The sequence below is a fragment of the Chroicocephalus ridibundus genome, chromosome 3 (assembly GCF_963924245.1).
Source record: "Chroicocephalus ridibundus chromosome 3, bChrRid1.1, whole genome shotgun sequence".
NCBI lineage: Eukaryota > Metazoa > Chordata > Aves > Charadriiformes > Laridae > Chroicocephalus > Chroicocephalus ridibundus.
Genome location: NC_086286.1, coordinates 24,956,122 through 24,974,751, shown reverse-complemented (window position 1 = coordinate 24,974,751; position 18,630 = coordinate 24,956,122). Strand labels below are relative to the sequence as shown.

General features: G+C 39.8%; 1 protein-coding gene across 22 annotated transcripts in view; it reads right to left on the bottom strand.

Annotated features, from left to right (window-relative positions):
* The window catches only part of ESRRG (estrogen related receptor gamma), a 408,609-nt gene that overhangs the window by 224,997 nt on the left and 164,982 nt on the right, over positions 1–18,630 (bottom strand). For 7 of the 22 annotated variants that reach the window (XM_063328447.1, XM_063328443.1, XM_063328459.1 and 4 more), the window contains one exon: positions 13,506–13,564. The exons of 11 other annotated variants lie outside the window; for them this stretch is intronic. Coding sequence is in view for 5 of the 11 variants with exons in the window: in XM_063328432.1 (XP_063184502.1) it covers positions 13,506–13,564 (59 nt within the window). In the remaining 6 variants the exon portion in view is untranslated. Of the gene's footprint in view, positions 1–13,410; positions 13,565–18,630 lie in introns of all 22 variants that reach the window. 4 more of the 22 variants (XM_063328437.1, XM_063328438.1, XM_063328439.1 and 1 more) reach the window with 1 other exon arrangement.

Genomic DNA, 18,630 nt, shown 5'->3' with positions numbered 1-18,630 from the left:
TTCTGTGAATGTTAAAGAGGTCTTGGTATGATTATATAGACTTACAAGAATTACTTTGATTGATTATTTTTTTTTATTTGATTCAACACACAAAACATTGCCTTAAAAATTATCAGACAATTTTCATTCTTAAAAAGTAAAAAAAGCATCAAAGGAAAACAGAAAACTTAACCCAGCCAAGATGAAGAACTTTGTGAAAGCACTGCACAATCTGCCTCCAAGAACAACAAAATTAAGCTCCTAGTCTACCTTTAGGTTATAAAGGCTGAATAATAAATTTTCTTCTAAAATAAGTATCTGTACAAAAACGCCAAACCGAACAACCTCCCCCCCACCACACAAACACACACATCAAACACCATAAAAAACACCCAACAACAAAATCTGTGGTTTTAAAAAATGCAAAGTGAGTATTCAATAAGACAATATAATTAATCAGTCACTGACATGCCTGGCCACCTACGCTTTAGATTACAGGTTTATTGCAAGCAAGATCATTTGTACAGACAGATTCATTTCTACGACTTTATACCAGATAATATTTTCTAAAAGTTGCCTAAAAGTTCTAATATTAGTTGATTATAGTTAAAGAACAGATGCATTACATTACAATATATAGTTTCTATTTATGACATTTGGGTTGGTAAATGTCTGTGCGTATGGCGCAGACATTACCAGACCATTTACTGCCCATTACCGCCAGGAAAAGAAGCCCATACTAGAATAAACTGTGCAGCATTTCTGGCATTTGTTAAAGGAAGAAAGCTTTATAAGAAAAAAGAAATACCACTGATTTTTACAGGTGTTTAATAAAGATAAGCTGAAAAAAGGGTTCCTATTTTAAGCTTGGTGATAGCTAAAAATGCATTCAAATATGTTCAAAAGCAATCTGAAGTCTCCTAAAAATGGGTGTTTAAAAGTATTCAAGAAAACAGTAAAAATGCAAATAATATTTGTCACATTATTGTAGGATATGGGACAAAAATGCTCATAAATTCAAAGAACCCTGCTGAGGCAAACCGCATTTCATTTAAATATGACATTATTTGGGAGTCATTAAAACAGGAATAATGTTTATCGGTTGCGTTGTAAAGGTTAGTACAAAAAAACAGCAAAAGTTTGCCCATAGTAGAATGAGTGGTGCAAGGGACTGTGAGCATAACACCCTTAATTTTAGTTGCTGTAGCTGTGCCATGGGAAATAAAAAGACTGAATGTAATTGATAATTCACTACTGTAGAAATACTGCAGTAAAAATAATTAGGAAGCACCGGTATTTTCAAGAATCTCAGTCCAATATTCTAACATCCCTCATATACACTATAATGAGGCCGATTTAGGGAAAAAAAAAATCACAAACCAAACCACTCAGAAATGTGTTCAATCCCAAGAAAGAAGAAAGTATACAGTGTCTGTGATTGCTACAAAATACATACAACTGCTCTCGCCCTTCCATTCAAACATTTCTCCTGATTATTTTTTAATATGGAGATATAAACCCACCTAATGGGACGCTTAGGCTACACAGAAGTGTAGCTAACATGTCGGTTTTAGTATAAAGAGCCTAACTCTCACTATTAAAAGCATCTAACCTTGTAGGAGAGAGATCTTTTTCTAGTTACAGCCACGAAGAACCTTCTGCAACTGGAGTTGAAAAGCTTTCGTTTACATAGACTTGCCTAAGTCTGCCTACACTCACTTCAAAAAACATAGCAAAACAATGCTAAAAGACCCCCAAAACTCTGGAGTTGCCATTTTGAACCTCAAACTGTTCCCTGCAGTCAACCAGCAGCAGTAATTGCTGGTTATTTGTACATGGAAATCAAGACGTAGACGCACACAGAGACCTTGATTACACAGACATTTAGTCAGTGGCTTTACTGTTGTGAGTAGTTTTTGGAGAAGCAATCAAATTAAGCATCCCATTAAACATCTGATGTAGGTAAATCAGCTCCCACGTCTTAAAATTTGATCCATCTTGCCTTCCTCCACCTATTAGATTCATTTGTATTTGTAAAAATCAATCATGCACTTGCCTTAGTCTTGCCTTAATTCTGTTAATGAATTTAAACACATCACATACAGCACTTTTATGTAGTTTAAATCCAGCTATGAAGACCCATTATGGTTTTGATATAAATGAATTAAAACAATTCTGCATCACACCCCACTAAATGGTGGCTTGCCTGGAAGCGATGCCAGTCATCTGGACTGTCCATGAACAGTCTTTTCCCACCCACGTTGTGTTTGTTCCCTTCTGGTATGTATTGAGCCATGCAGTCCCAAGGGACAGGGGCTGGGATCTTAGACTGCCTTTGCTCATTTTGCTCTTACTAACGAGGCGAAAGTCACTCAGACAGGCACGCACTGCTCTCCAAGTCATCGAGGTGACAGATGCCACCTTTGTCGGCAGCTACAGGATTTTAGGGAGGACCCGGCAAAACGCTCGCCAGCCAGGCACGGTTCTCACTTGGCATAGAATCATAGAATCATTTAGGTTGGAAAAGACCCTTGGGATCATCGAGTCCAACCATCAATCTTTGTTCAATCTTTGTTCGCATCTTTGTTCAATGCGCAGTGTTACTACTATTCAAAATAAGTTTCTACTAAAGGTCTTTTTTTTTCTTTTTCTGTGGTAGTATGATCTGTACCACCATGTTTTCCCACCTCTCAGACAAAATGTGTGGCCTTCCCTGAAGTTGCGGGGACTAGAAACAGGACTAACGCCAGCAGGCTTTTGCTGAAGACCTCCACAACTGGCCCGATCTGCATTGCACCACACGGTACGCCGTCTCCCGAAATCTTCATGTGGCCTACACCAATTTGTATTCGCGTTATTTTCTTTGAGCTTGAAACTGATTTGTGATGTTCTCTCCGAAGGCTTGTGATTTACATAATTTGCCATTATTCCTGCATCACGCACTACTCCACGTCGTGGGCTAAATTCTTCACGACGGAAGCGGTCAGGCGTGGGCTTAACTTTAAGCACAAGAGATCCTATGAGGCATCTCTGCTACTGCTCACATGCTACACTTAAGCATCTGCTTATTTACTTTATTGTGCGATAGCCTATACCTAAGAAAGCTTCTTGGAGCTATTAAAAGTGGACACAAAAGAACTGCAAGGAGAATCGGGCTTACTGTCTCTACAGATTTGTGCTAATATACCAGTGTCTCAAGACATCATTTCATTTTCATAACAAGGAGGAGATTTAATTTCTGCGGATTTGTGTAAAAAGCAATTTGGAAACTTTGCAACAATGATATTGCTTCCCATAAATGCCAAATTGGTAAAAACATCGTAAGCGGCAAACACAGCACATTCACAACATCATTTTTCCTATCTTAAGTACCAGCATTATTCAAAGACATTATACCGCTAAGTATCCAAATAATTCATTCATTTTAAGGATAGAAAGCGTAATATTATTTTGTTAAATTAAGATCTCTCCTTTCCAAATCCCTCTTTTCTGCTTAAACTGAGGGAATAAAGGCATCTGAAAATGCATCTGCGCGTGAGGCTTTTGTTTTCAGTTTTCAGGGTTTGTTCTGCTCCAGTTGGGGTGTGCGCTTGCCTTCTTGCGGAGTACTAAAACGCAAAAATGTTTGCAATAATAATTGTAGTTCCCTGCTTTGAATCATAAAAAGAGCTTCAGGTATCATCATCTCATTCCTACTTTCCATTGCTGGCAGGAAGGAGGAGGCTGGCGAGGGAAAACATCGCTTACCTTTAACTTACTGGCACCACTGTAATACAGTATCCCCAGTTAAAAAGAAATTCTAATAACCAAAAGTGACCGTTTAAAATGATAGCGAAGATCAAAAGTTCTGACTATGGTAGGCTGGGGGTGGGGGGGGAGACACAGACAGTTTTAAGCGCACCCCATTAATTGACGAACATCAGGACTTTGTGGTCATTTAACACTCCCTATAAATGAAGACTTGATAACAGTTATTGATCTCAGTTTTCCTGGAAGAGGATCCCTGGGCTCAGCAGTGAGCAGTTTTGCTTCTCTCAGTTCATAAATACAAGAATAGAGCTATTGCTCAAATGCCACCCTAACTGCCGAAAATGAAATAAAAGTAAAATTTCCGTGCAGTGTTGAAGCAATACAGGTGTATTTCCATAGGGTTTTTTGAGCAGATAGCCCAAGGTTAATATAATCTCAAATTTCCTTATGGGAAATACAGAATTGCCACAGCTGACCCCTGCTATCATTTGAAAATATTTTCTTAGTGAATGTTTACTCAAACCATAGCAGTATATATGTTACCGTTCTTACTTATTTATTGATCTTCCTTGTGTTACCATGGAACTTGAATACCTCTGAACATTAATGAATTCAGCCTAACAACATACGATGTGGGGCCACAAGCATCTCTGATGCCCAGGCAAGAAGCTGAGGCAGGGAATGGGAAGTGCTGGGTTGTTGCACTCCCTCCCCCCACCAATATTGTCACAAGGAACAGCTATTGTCTCTCCTATCTTATTCTTTTGTCATCCAAAACTTTTCCCCATTTTCCTTCTTTCTAGCTTTTTCTCCCTAAACCTCTGCTATTGGCTGGTCAAATCAAAAGATTCCTAAAACTTTCTGTGATGCTGCCAGAAGCTCCTACATCACTGATATTATCACACAGTTTAAAACAGAGAAAAATCAATCCCCTGTCTCTCTTCCCATCTCCCCTTCCCCAAAATCAGAACAACAATCTCTACATCTCCTAACCCCCAGTTCAGATTAAACCCGGATGTCGAAGAGGAGACCTAGAAAGAGGTGCATGTCCCTTCCAAGGCAGATTTAAGGAGAAGCTACACAAGTAGATGAACTGTTGAACTCGGTCCTCTGTCTTAAAAACACATTTCATTGGGATTGTTAATGCACAATATAAGTACCCAAAAGATGTAACAGAATTCTGAAAAATGAATTAAGGACGTATTGCCATCTCCAGCAAAATAATAAAAGTAGAGAGATTAAGAGGCAAGCATATCTTTTTGAATTGTAAAATAGGTTTATAGGTCTTCTAATAACAACCTTTACTCAAACCTTACATAAATAGGCTTATATGATACAAATATTATGTGGGCTATGTGGAAACTACAAGGTCCCTAATCATGTTTAGGGATTACTTGACAGAACAGAGACATTTCATTCCTATTGGACCTAGGGATTACAGCAAAGAAACATCTAATATTCCATTTTTTAATTTCATGCATTTTTTATTTACCTTTAATGATGCTGTATATATTCATCATCCTGAAATATTAAAACAGTATGAAAAAAGTAATAAATTGGTGGAAAATTTAGGGAATGGGAATGCAACAGCACGCAAATCATACACTATCAAGTGCTTGATACACATTTAAAATTACTGCCTAGTACAGCAAAGCCAAATTCCTGGCAGATTTCTGAAGCGCAAAGTCACAATAAGAAGATCAGCAGAACAGACTGAAATAATAGAATATTCATCCCCCTAATCCATATGCAATTCTTTAGGGCTTTTTTTTAACAATGCATATGAGGTCTGACTGTATTCAGGATTTAAATAAGTTGTCTCTCTCTCTCTCCTCACACACACACACACACTCTCACACTGTATTTTTGTTAAAAAAAAAGTATATACAGTTATCATTTCTGCTCTACTGCACCCACATTGACAAGGTTAGCACATCTCCTCACACCTCAGATGAAACAATAGCATTTTAAACAACAAAAGTGTTAAAAGAAATACATTTATTCATACCATTGAAACCTCCTGCAATAGCTTTGTTAGAAGGAGGAGGTCCAGTTTGCTGGGGAAAGGGATTTTTTCTTTAATTTTTTTTTTTTAACTCTTTCCTACTTCATTCTAAATAATTACTGGTTAATTTAAAGCAATTTCACATTTAGTTATTGGCAATAAAATTTTGAAACCAGTATTAAATCTTTGAGATCATGCCTTTCTCTCTAGACAGATGTAATTTTAGATCTAGTATTGTATAAAGGGACAGAGACCTAGAGACGAATAAATCATCACTCAAAAGGCAGATGCTGATGATAATAATGATACATGCAGAAAATGTGCATGAGGATGGGTGATGGGGACGTGTACTATAAAACTTCCATTGCCACGCGTGAGATTACTGAATTACTTTCAAGTAGTGCAAAGCCACAACTGAGTTCCTCCAAACAGGAGTATGAAGAAATCCATACCACATCATACAGACATACAAAGCCTGATCTTGAGATCAAGCGGGTTTTACACAGGTTTAGCTCTATGGTTAGGCTGCAGAATATCAACACCACAGATGGGTTAGGTATAAAATGAATGCACCCAAACATAAGACATTTGCAACAGTAGTATACGTGTGGACTTGCTAAGTTAAGGTGCCTACGTATGTTAATTACAGTGACCACATGCAGAAAGTAACTTTCACAACCATCACGACGGTTCTTGTCACAACTCTGTTAGTGAGGCAAAGGAGCACTAGGACAGGTGATGGTACATGGAAAGCCATCTGGTAAGTGAGAAAGAGCAGCCACATCCTGTCAAAACCTGAATACCCAAATATACCTACACGCTACGCGTAGTAACAGGTCTCTTGAGAGATTGCCCACGTGTAGGTTGCTGCAAAGCATTTACCAGGACTTAGGAAGAAATTCTTTACCCTGTGGATAGTGAGGCACTGGAACAGGTTGCCCAGGGAAGCTGTGGCTGCCCCATCCCTGGAAGTGCTCAAGGCCAGGCTGGATGGGGCTTTGAGCAACCTGGTCTGGTGGGAGGTGTCCCTGCCCAGGGCAGGGGGGTTGGTATTAGATGATCTTTAAGGTCCCTTCCAACCCAAACCATTCTATGACTTGGGGTTTCTACCTGGCGAGGGACGTGTTGATCCAACCCCATTCAAATCCTGCTCGTGTGTTACTAGCCAAACTGTAATATCAGTTGACATTGCTATTCAAATTGCAAGGTTACAGTTTTAATTTGATACAGGATAAAGAAGCAATGTAAAACATATTTAATGAAAGATTTTCTTTTTGGTAAGGAACCTGCTTTCTTTGGTAAGAACCTGCTGTGATTTATGTAGTCATGATGCCAGTACCTGCCCACATTGTGATACCCATCTACTGAGAGGTTCCAAACTTATTGGTGCTTAATGTTACAGATATCTAATTATTATTGACAGATTGTTGAAAAAAAATAATCATATCCGTACTGAAATTAGTGGGAACAGTCCAGCAACAAAAGAGCTAGAATATATTCATCCTGTTTGTATATTTTGCAGGCACATAAGCAAAGAATAAGCACTCTTAGAAAGGATTTGATCCGTACTAGTGAGAAAGTTGTTAAGTTGTGTAAGGAAATAAAAGACAAATGAGCACCAAACTCCTTCTAGAAAATACAATGAATAAACAGGGTCCCTTTGGAGGGAAAGCCTGAGAGATGCCCTGCAGACCTGCACTGGACCAAATCTGAACCTGAGAGGTACAAGCAGCAGCAGCTTTGCTGCAATCATGCCACGGTTTAAAAGACAGGGCAATTAAGTGCAAACTACAATTTCATTTATTTAGGGAGGGGAAAAAAGGGTATAGAAGGATGCAGAGATTTATTAAAAAAAGGAATAAAGAGTACACTCAGTGAAAATTAAGTGCGCTTGAAACATGTTAGTGCTGTTCTTCCTTCTGCTATCCTGTACTTTACAGGACGTAACACATGCCTACACAAGTCTCTATTTTAGTGAAGAAAACAATTGTTTGTGGCAGAGAAGGCTAGAAAACAACAGGAAAGCTTTTGCCCAAATTTCAAAGGTTTGTTCCAAAGCACAGAGCTACTGAAGCTTTTCTACAAGTGTTTGTAAATATGGTAAACACCATATTTTTCATTTTAGTTCCTCGTACTCATTCAAAGAAATGGTTCAACCACCTTCTTTAGAAAGTTTCTAAGCAAGCAATGTGAGACACATATTTGGAATATGAAAGTTTAATCCTACTCATTAAAACATGACAAACTTATAATTAATTGGGAAAGGAGTCAATAATGAGAACATCCTTCAACGTAATGATGATGGTACTATCAGCTTGTAATATGGGGAATACGCTACAGAAAGTGAAGTATAATATGGAAAATTAAAAGTCAGTTAAAAAAAAATAAGCAGTCTGAAAGTTTTGCCTTGGGTCCAATCTTTAAAACACAAATTTTAAATCCTCAAAAGTTACATTTTCTTGGTCATCAAACGAGGTAATATATTATGTTGTTTTCCTGTGATGAGGAATAATTCAAGGTCTTACATTGCCTGATTAATCTCACAACCAATATTTAGAAAAGGTTTCTTTTTGAGCTAATCAAACTTGACAAAAGCAATCTTCAAACTATGCCACATTCACTGATTTGTAAGATCTCTCAAACTTGTGTTTTATTAAATGCAGTTAAAATTAGCAACAGCTCTAAATCCACCTGCTTATGACACCCCCTGAATCTGACAGACAGTACATGAGATTGGTAAAAAGAAAACACATGCCAATCAACATTAAAATTATTAGGATAAGCTTTTTTTTTTTTTTCCTCTTTTTAAATGAAGGATGACATTTTACTTTTAAGATAGCGCCCAGCTACATCCCTATGCCAACGTTACGTTGCATTTTGGGGGGGAGTTGCTGGTAGCATTCAGGTATTTTTTCTTCTGCAGCTAACTGCCTTGACCTCACTGGAGAAGGCATGTCCAGTGTTTCCTCCAAATAATGCTTATTTCTTTGTATATATGAAAGAGGATGTGGCTTGCTGAACCTTCAATATACAAATTTATGAGATTGCTAGGCTTTCAGTATCACAACAGTATCATTAGGTTAATGGACATTACTCCAGAAGAGCAATGTTGGGATAGTACAGCCGTTACCGTGAGGGTAATTGGTAGGGAAGCGCTACAACACTAGCAGGGAACACTGTGGGGAAGTGTGTAAATACCATCCCAGTCTTCACCTTCACTACCAATTACCAATTAGTAGTTTCCTCTCTTTCTGTGAGTGGTCATATGTGTGAGAACAGGATTTTCCCATGGTTTGAGGATGTGTTTAAATTTGGTTGCCTGACTTTCGGCACTAAAAGAGATTCCTGAGTTTGCACAGCTGAGCAAAAGGAAGAAAAATATGGGAGAGGTGTAAGTATTAATTCTCTACTGCAAATATTCCAAAAGGAAAGCGGCCCTCCAGCTTGTTCTTCCTCTCAGGTCACATTTAAGTTCTGGATAAATAAGTTTCTGAGCTACTGACTCCCCTCTACTTCCTCGTGGTTGTGTGCAACACAGAAACTCTACCTCAACATCGGCAATGTCTATGATCAAATAATATTATACAGTACTCCATTAACAAAGACTCACGTGTGCTGTTAGAAGTTACTAGTGCAAGTCTTTTTCAGACCCAATGAAGGATATCCAAATATTGGGTAACACACTCTGACTGGGAAGACTATCAGTGAGTTTCTCTATTTGTTTATATAAATGGGCCAATGCTTTTTAAAGCACTTCAGAGCACTTAACTAAAGCAAACAAGCACTTGAACTTTAAATATCTAGCAAGAGAAGCTATTGACAAGTATGACTTTACTTAGTAAATCCTAATATCTTTGCGACCTTTCATTCATACAGACTCTTCATGAAGAGAAGCACCAGGCTCTTATCTCAACTGCAGCTCCACTGCAAGATACAGTGAGAGGGGTGAGCAATTGCCCAGCCCCCTTTTAATTACCCTTGTTATAGCAGGCTGCTTTATTTTTTCCTATATGGGGATCCTGGGACACAATGGTCTACAGAAAGCAGTTTCTTATTTTGAAATCTTATTCTACTTCTTATTTGGCCTTTAAAGTAGGATTTTTTCCATCTTATGAACATCCCTTTCAGCTCCTTGCTATCCACAGGTAGCAAAGCCTTGATTTGGGAATAGAGCGTTCACCAAACACAGTCCTATTAATTCTCAACAGGTGAATAATGCTGTGGGAATAGCTTGGTGTCCTCAGTAAAAGGATGCCTTTGGTAAGTAGTCTCATAACGACACTAGTGTCATGTGCATCTTTTAGGTCTACGTACTGACAAAACACTCCCTAGCTCCTACATTATGTACAATTACACCGGTCATTTCCTGACCTAGACTGGTGTGATCTGATCCACACGTACCTTTCCGCTGAGAAATCTGCATCCAAATGAATAATCAGAAAGATTACTCTGTAGCTTTGGAAAGGGTATTTTTTTGAAACGTCATGACTTCATATGGGTCAAGTAACATGTAACTTCATAGCTGGACTCTGCCAAATCAGGTTTGCTGTGTCATAGCAGCTGAGAAACATAAGGATTTATGCACTTTGAGGAAAGGCAATTTTCAGAAGGAGAATGCCACTGGTGTATGCCAAGCCAGCTCAAGTGTTAAGTTGGCCCCGAGAACCAAGAAGGTGGTTCATAAGGTACAGCTCATTCCCTAAAATCCTGCAGCACATTCTGATTTTTATTTCTCTCTGAATCTGTTTTGCACGCAGTCTGGTAATACGTCAGAAGAGACGTGACGGAACAGAACTTTAAGCTGGTCATTATTTCCTTTCTCTTAAGATGGTAAAGTATTTTTAAGCCATATTGTGGAGCTCATTAGCCACATTCTGGAGGTCATTAGCCACATTGGGATTTCAGTTCGCTAGTGTTAGGGGACATGTCGCATGTTCTGAAAGAGTTTACAGAACTCTCCATACACCCTGTACAAGTGTGTGTTGGGGGTGGTTTCCTTGTCTGTGTGTGTCTGCATGCCTTTGCACAGTTATGTGCGCATACACATGAATTTGGTGGTACTGGCTGTTTGGGATTCGTACTTGCTAGTCTGGTACTGAACATTCTCCAAACCTTATTTTGTCGTACAAAAACCCAAGAGATGCAGTTGAGAATATGAACTACTTGGTGCTAAAGCCTCAGTCTAGGGACACTTCCTAAAGGAAACAGCTTTGAAAATTCTTCAAAATACTCTGTAAGTTATAATTGGTTTAATGTATAAAACAGCTGAGTAATTTAAATGTTTGGAAAAGAAAAGAGTCTTTCCTAGAGTTTATGAAGTGATAAATCTATTTCTTAGAATGATTAACTATGAATCCTGATTTCAAACACAAGCATCTACTAGCATATGCTCTCCACAGCTGACACAGTATGATCAGTTTTATCAAATTAATAATCCAAGGCCCAATTCTGATATTAAATCCCCATTTCCTGCTTCCCCCCACCCCCTGCCCCCCCAGTAAGTGCCTTGGTTTCTACAGAAGTATTTTTGCTTCCTACTCTTAAACAAGAAGTCAAATCAGGATTAAGCTTAATTTTTGGGGTGCTCTGCACATGATGCATTTGGGTCTACTGAATGAAACAAGATAGATTTGGATTTACAGCATGCATATCATGACATTCCCACTGGAAACCGAAAAAAAAAACCCAAACCAAAAAACCAAATTCCAAAACAAAAGCAGACAACTAGTAGCATTCAAGGATAATACAATGCACAATTGTTTAAAGAAAAAAAAATTAGTAGAAAACGTGTATTAGAAGACAGATGAAGTACAGCCAGGACAGCATGAAGCGTGATTTTGAGCAAGAATGTCACAAATAACATCCCATTTTAGAACTGTGATAAACCACGACTATGACAAAAGAAATTATAATTCAGTTTTGAACACACTGCAAATAAGTAACAAGATCTAATTATTTAGAAAGCCCTTCAAGATCCCATGGCTTTGGTAGAAATTAATTAAAGGGTGAAATTAAAGAACAGAAGAAAAACTTAGACAAGAAGAACTGAAAGAGAAAGACAGACAAAAGCAGTGAAAAGAAACAGATCCTAGCAAACTACTGGTCTACTTTATTCTAATAATAGAGTCATCAACAGAATATCTGTATGCACTAACACCTAATTTGAGCATCCTGAATTCTGATCCTGATTTCCAGAGATGGCAACTACGTATTAAAAAAAATACTTAAATTGCTCATTACTAGAAATAGATTGATTTGCATGAGAAAGGTGCAGAGTTAGATTCCCATTTCATTTACGAATATTAAGGTCATAAAGTGAAGTCTCAAAGTAAGTCCTAACTCCCAGGTCCACGCTTCCCTCCTGTTGATAACAGCATCATTGCCCCTGGGACCTGGGAAATAACAGTGGCCAGAGGGAAGAGACAGTTTGAGTGAGCCCAGCAAAAACCGAACGAGGGCTTAGGAGACAAGCATGAGAACTTGCAATTCTGTTTGGTATTCAAAGACAAACCAACAGAGAAACATCCAAGTGGGAAACACCGTCAACAGTGAAAGGCCGGACTTTAGTCGCCTCCACCTGAGCACCTGACAACACAGGCCAGGGGCAAATAGCTCAACTCGGTCAGAAACTTGGGGCTGTTGGGTAGAGGTGGAAGGATCTGCTGGTGCGGAGCAACTTCCAAAGCTGTGGTCATGCTCAACTCCTCTATTTCTCATTAGCTTTCCTCCCTGCAGCAAAACTTGCTGGTACACGTGGTCAGCTACGTTGTTTATTCTTAAGTATGTGAATGCAAAATGACCACAGAAACATGAATTTACCCTGGTACAGAAGCTAATTGCCAGAGTAATCCAACACAGTATATGCTGGGCACAAGAGACGATTCTGTAGTCAGCACATTTTGAACTGCTTGCTGGTTTTAGGTTTTAAATTGTTTACTAAATGCTAACTTCATCCACGGTTTGGGTTTTTTTGTGCGTGGGGGTGAGTGGGTGGTGTTACATTTAATATAAGCAAATCACCAAGGTATTAGAAAAACGGCAGCTAATTTACCTGCTGATTTAGAGAATAGCTCAGGGATCTAAACCATTGTTTTCCAATACTTCCAGCTCTATGCTAAACATTACATTGTCAAAATTGTCTTCATCCCCCAAACACTACGTGTGAAAACTCTTATTTTTGTGTTCTAACACTTCATGAAAGCCCAGTTGCTTCTATAGTTAAGACCCACCTTAGTGTTCTTCAAAACCATACTGAAGTATGAGATTGCCCTTTGTTTTGTGGGTAAGAGTTTGTTTTACCCCAGACAGCAGCTTGACAACTGCTAGGACCTTCAGGCACTAATCTCTCTCTCTCATCTTTAAGTGTCTAACATGCGTTCCCTTGTTTTAACTTACTGAACAATTACAGCAGCCAAAACACACTTGTTCAACAGAACTAAAACGCTGTCTCTGAACACCCTGGACTCTCGGAAAGTTCAAGAGCAGGACGAAAGTTTGGAAGGTTGGCTTAAAGACAAAGCGCGAGGCATTGCTGTGTCTGAAGCGATAGGCCTCAGGAGGCAAAGCGACCCCCCCGCTGCTGGCTGCTGTCTCCCACCACCCCCGGCTGCTCCTGCGTGCTCGTTCCACCAGACAAATCGCAGAGGAGAGGGAGCGAACCCCCTTCGTGGACTCACCATCCTTTTCTAGTCACATTCACTACGCATTGCATTAGAAAATCGTAACGGTGTTAAAATATTTTGGCAGGATTTGTTATGGCCAGATCACTCACTTCCTTTGGGACACACAAAGCCTCCTCTGGCAATGAAACAGCCCAAATGTCAGCAAATCCTATAGAACAGAAAACGGTCTGTCAATGTAAAGCCTAAATGAATCTCAAATTAAACAAAACAAAACCGTATAACATAAAAATGCACATACAGAGAAAAGAAACAACTGGGAAACGTTCACCTTTTATTAAGGTGTTGGCGTGTTTTTTTTTCCCCACCCTCCAGAAACTTTTTAACAGCATTACAATGTATTCATCACAAGGTGCTATTAGAGCACAAGCTCACTCCAAGTGTTACCAATTCACGGACAGATTAGAGGGCACATTAATAACATAGTTAATATGAAGTGTTTAGAGCCTTTACGTCGGTGACAAATACGACTCAGCCAAATTTCCTGACCATTGAGGCCACGGAGGAACAATTTGGTAGATTTCATCAACAGTTCTAATTATGTTCCTGTCAAGTCGAGAACAAAGTAATCCATAACTGGGGGGCTGCTCGGAGACAGTGCCACGCGAGAGTAATTTATGCCCAAGACACAGGGCCCTCGCTGTAGTTAGTGTGCACAACGCCTGACTAACAAGTGGGTTCACAAAAAAGGAATTTATTAGGGGACGCGCAGCCCTCCAGCTCCAAGCGGCTCGTCAGGTGCAGGCTTAGGAGGAGTTGCGAGGCAAAGTCTTGTTGTTTACACCAGCACCCAAAATCCACGCTGGCCTCAGAGAGTTTTAAAATGGGGGAGACCCAGCGCTTTTAAAAAACATTTCAGTCCTTGGGACACCGGCAGCGCCACCTCAGAGGCAGAGCGGAACCGATGCCCTTTTGCCATCCTATAAATAACATGCTAATGAAAGATGCAAAGGGATTATTAGTAACAGTAAACTAAAATGTCACAATACACGACGCATTTCATACTGCAGCCTGACCAGGACACAGGCTGAGAAAGGGAAGGAGGGGGGGATAAACCGGGGAGAAGCTGTCATGTAATTTTGAGTCATTTTCCACTGTGATCTATATTGGGATGTGGCTTCTATCCTTTCAAAACAGGATCATTTTATATATGACACTCTTACTGCATTTCACAAAAAGGCAGGAATGTCTCCCTAGTGCTAGGAGAAGTGCAAAGCCTGGTCGTGGCCGCTCAGGGCTGGCTACTCGCACAAGTAGTGAGATGTTAGAGAAAACAAAATGATGCATTTGAAATGTAATTAAGAACCGTACGTATAAGCACAGGCAAAAATAACATTAGCAAAAATTAAATTCTTATGATAAATACAAAATGCTAATGGGTTTTAAAGCACAGTTTTCTGAAGGTAGCCGTGGGCACACACTGCTGTCAGCAGGTTTAGATTTTTATTGAACAAGACAATAACAGCTGAACTTAAAAAAAAAAAAAAAAAAAAAGAAAAGAAAAAGTAATTTTACAACCCTTTCTTTGATAGTGAAGAAACAAGCTTATAAAAGTGTTACTGGCTAATCAAACAGCAGCCTGCTTTAGTGGGCCAAACATCAGCTCAGATAAGGGGAATGCTCAAACTGAGGACCTGTTTCGGAGACTGACTTGCCCTGTGCCCCCAGGAAGGTTGCCGCCTTTGCCCATGTTCCCCAGCAGTGGAAAGGGTGCACGTGTGTGAAGCCAAGGACATTGTCCCCATATGACATATCTTGGATATGTCAATCATATGTCACAAACCAATGGATTTTTGGCTGTACAAAAGTGTTAGTAGCTTCACAGAACTATTGGTTTTACCTCACCTTTTAAATACTAGTTGAAGTCTGGCAGTGTGAATGCGGAGTGCAGTTGTGGAGCACTACATCACAACCCTGAGCTTCTCCTTCCATACCCTACTAAAGTTTCTTATTCAAATTTGCTTGAACCTGTAAATTCTCTCCTGTCAACTTTAGGGAAATTCTCAGCACCAACTGAGTGGGAGAGCATTCAGTCCTGTGTGACCGAAGCTTCACAGAATCATGATTACTTGCACCCTTTGCATCCAAGGATAAAAAAAAAAAAAAGAATACACTTTAAAGCATTGGTGGCGTAAGCTTCACAAGAAGGCAAAGAGAAAAGGGAAGGACACTGTCCCATTCTGCAGATGTGAAAAGAGAAACCTCCCTGGCAAATTAGATAGATGGTAATTTGGAAGCCAAGCAATGCCTGGACGTTATAATTCCCAGACTCGTGATTCAGTCACAAGACACGCTTCCTTTCCTGGTGAAATGTCATGCTGCCGCACGCGTCTGTTACAGAACACATCTTAACCAAGTGTAGCAAAAGCATGATGATCCCATTAAGTATCTAACATCTAATACCTTGTGAAAACTAATTTAGTGCTTTATCAAATCTCTAGTTTGTATGTAGAGCATAAACTGGCTACATTTGCTAATAGGGCAGATTGACCCATCCCGTATATTATCAAACCACATCAAAGTCTGCTGGAGGACGTAGCCTTAGCTACTTATTATCCTTTGCATTAACTCTCTCACTAGCTACTCAACCAATACATTTTCCTGTAATACATCTGTCATGATTTTGCAGAGAAATCAGCAATTCTGAACAGTGCAGAGACAGATAACAGGACTAAACCCATCATGGTCGCCTGGCTTTCCAATCTACTGTTAATTGGCACAGACGGAAGCCCTTAGAGCTGGGCTTGCACAGCAGCACGCCACTGCTGGGCCCCAGAGATTCGGCCTCTTAGTTAGTTTTGTATTTTTAGAGCTTTAGTCATTCACATGATTTCTTCACGATTTATTACATACAAGAGAGAAATGAAGTTGAATGCCAACACTTTCAAATTTACAAGGTTGGTGGGGGTTTTTCAGCAGAAAAACGGGCATCTTATGCAAGAGAACATGTGGCTTAGTAATCAGGAAAAAAGTGCTAGAATATTACTAATAATAATGTTTGCAATATTAGATCAAATGAGAACATCTTTCTTGGCTTTGATGCTATGCAATCATATTCCCACCTGTGTTATATTTAGGGTCTTATTTGTGACACTGTAAAATGAATTATATCTCTGAAGCCAGGCTTCTAACTGCCTGGGAAATTGCATATATGGCTAATAGAGGGTTTAGATTGGTTTGGCTGGTGGTTTTGTTTTTAAATCACAGTTGCTACTATTCTCCGTTAGAGTGTTTGTCTTTGGACTTGGAAATCCCAAGCCATTGTACATGGGACTCTTACTGACCCTTTCTGATGATTTGACTACTTATCATCACTACAACCCAGAAGCTAGTGCTAGAATATTAAAAAAAAAAAAAACCAACCCAAAAAAACAAACCAAAAAAACCCAACCCCCCAAAAAAAACAACAGAAAAGCCAAAGCACACTCTCTTCAAAAAAGCCCCCAAATCTACTCAATGGAAGTAAAAGATGCCTCTCTCACTTTGCATATGTGATTGTATATAGTTCTGAAATATAATTATATCCCTCATACAACCCTAGTCATTCACATTTAATTCTACGGCTTCATTTGTTTTCTCTTTCTACAGTTTCTTCAGTGCTGTACAGTTTCTCTTCCTCTATAAATGCTGGCCCTCCATATCTTTAGACAGTAATATATACACAAGCAAAAAGCATTTTGGGGTGGATGTGGGGGTATTATTAGGAGTTTTGTAGTTTCTTAGCGATCCCAGATCCCGTTAATGATGGGTCATTTTTAATCCAGAGAATGTTAAAAACTGCGTAGAGCCCAGCTGTGGTTTAGCATCACCAACTCAGGCACACCGATACAGAGAGTCTTCTACCGGGTAAAACTTCTGACAAGTAAACTTCTAGCCAGGGGGAATGAATTACTTTAAAAAAAAAAAAAAAAACCAAAACAAAACCAACCAAACAAAAAACCCCCCACAAACCGCAGATGAGAAACGAAAAAAGTGGGCAGTGAGTTAAAACATCACAATTCTACGTTACTGAATACAACTGCAATTCTTTGGAGCTTTATCCCACACCCCCTCACCCTTCCCCCTGCCCCCCCCCCCCTTCCTTTCCCTCTGTATTTTTCTTCTTCTGTTTTTATGTTGAAATCACAGGAACTATGCAGCCTAGCAAGGCTGTAATCACTCAGCAGGAACCTGGCACAAGCACAATGCAACCACCAGCCAGGCAGCAGGAAAATGAAGGAAATCTCTCTCTCCCTCCCCCCTAGGTTTCTTAAAAGGGGCTCGGCGTGAATGAATCTTCCCGGTAGCCACCAACAATTTCTTATTCCTTCCGAGCAATCATCAATTTCAGCATCAAGTGGTTTAGTGGCTCTACAACTGGTAGTGGCAGCAGAGTAAGCCCAGCATGCAAACGTTTTGGCTAATTTAAAACCCTTGTGCTGCCGAATCAAACATGACAAGACAACAGTAAAAAGAGAGGCTATTATCCCAAATGAGAGTCGGCGGATGGCTGAAATTGGCTTGAGTGGCAGAGACAAAAGAGGTGGAAGGTGCAGGGACAACCAGGCATGATAATACCAGATCCAGCACACACTTTCTCCCCCACCCCCAGTGCATTCACACAAATCACTACCTGGAGGAAAAAAGGCAACATTTCCGAGTTTCATGGCCAGGCAGAAAAAATACACTTAAGATTCAAAATAAATTAGTACCTGGTAAAGCATCTGCCCCACGGGTATGGAGAAACTCAACTTCCAAGAGACGCAGCTCTTTCAATAGAAACCCTAACACTCCAAAGACTAAAGCTGTCATTTCCTACCTGAATTCATGTCCTGCTGCCCAAAGTTCATTACCGCGAGTTGAGGATTGGAAGCACTGATTTAAGACAGCGTAACCTTAAAATGAGAATAATCTGTGGTGTGGCTGGTGGTGACTCGCTCCTACGCACGCAGAGCTCACCAAGCGCCCAGATCTCAAAGAGCTGCTGGGGAGGAAAAGTGGAGGGCAGAGGAATTAATTTTGCAAGGCATTTGGGAGACCAAAAGTAGACTGATGATGTTCAGAGCCATGAACCCTGGTGATGGCTTGCAGCTCACAGAATGACGACCTGTGGGATCACTGGAGAGCAAGCAAGTTGTCTTTTGCAAGATTAACAATTTAAAAGTGCTGAAATTAATTTTGTTTAATAGCTGTGGGTGCAGACTCCTTACAAAGTAGGTTGCAAGGTCAGCAAGCCTC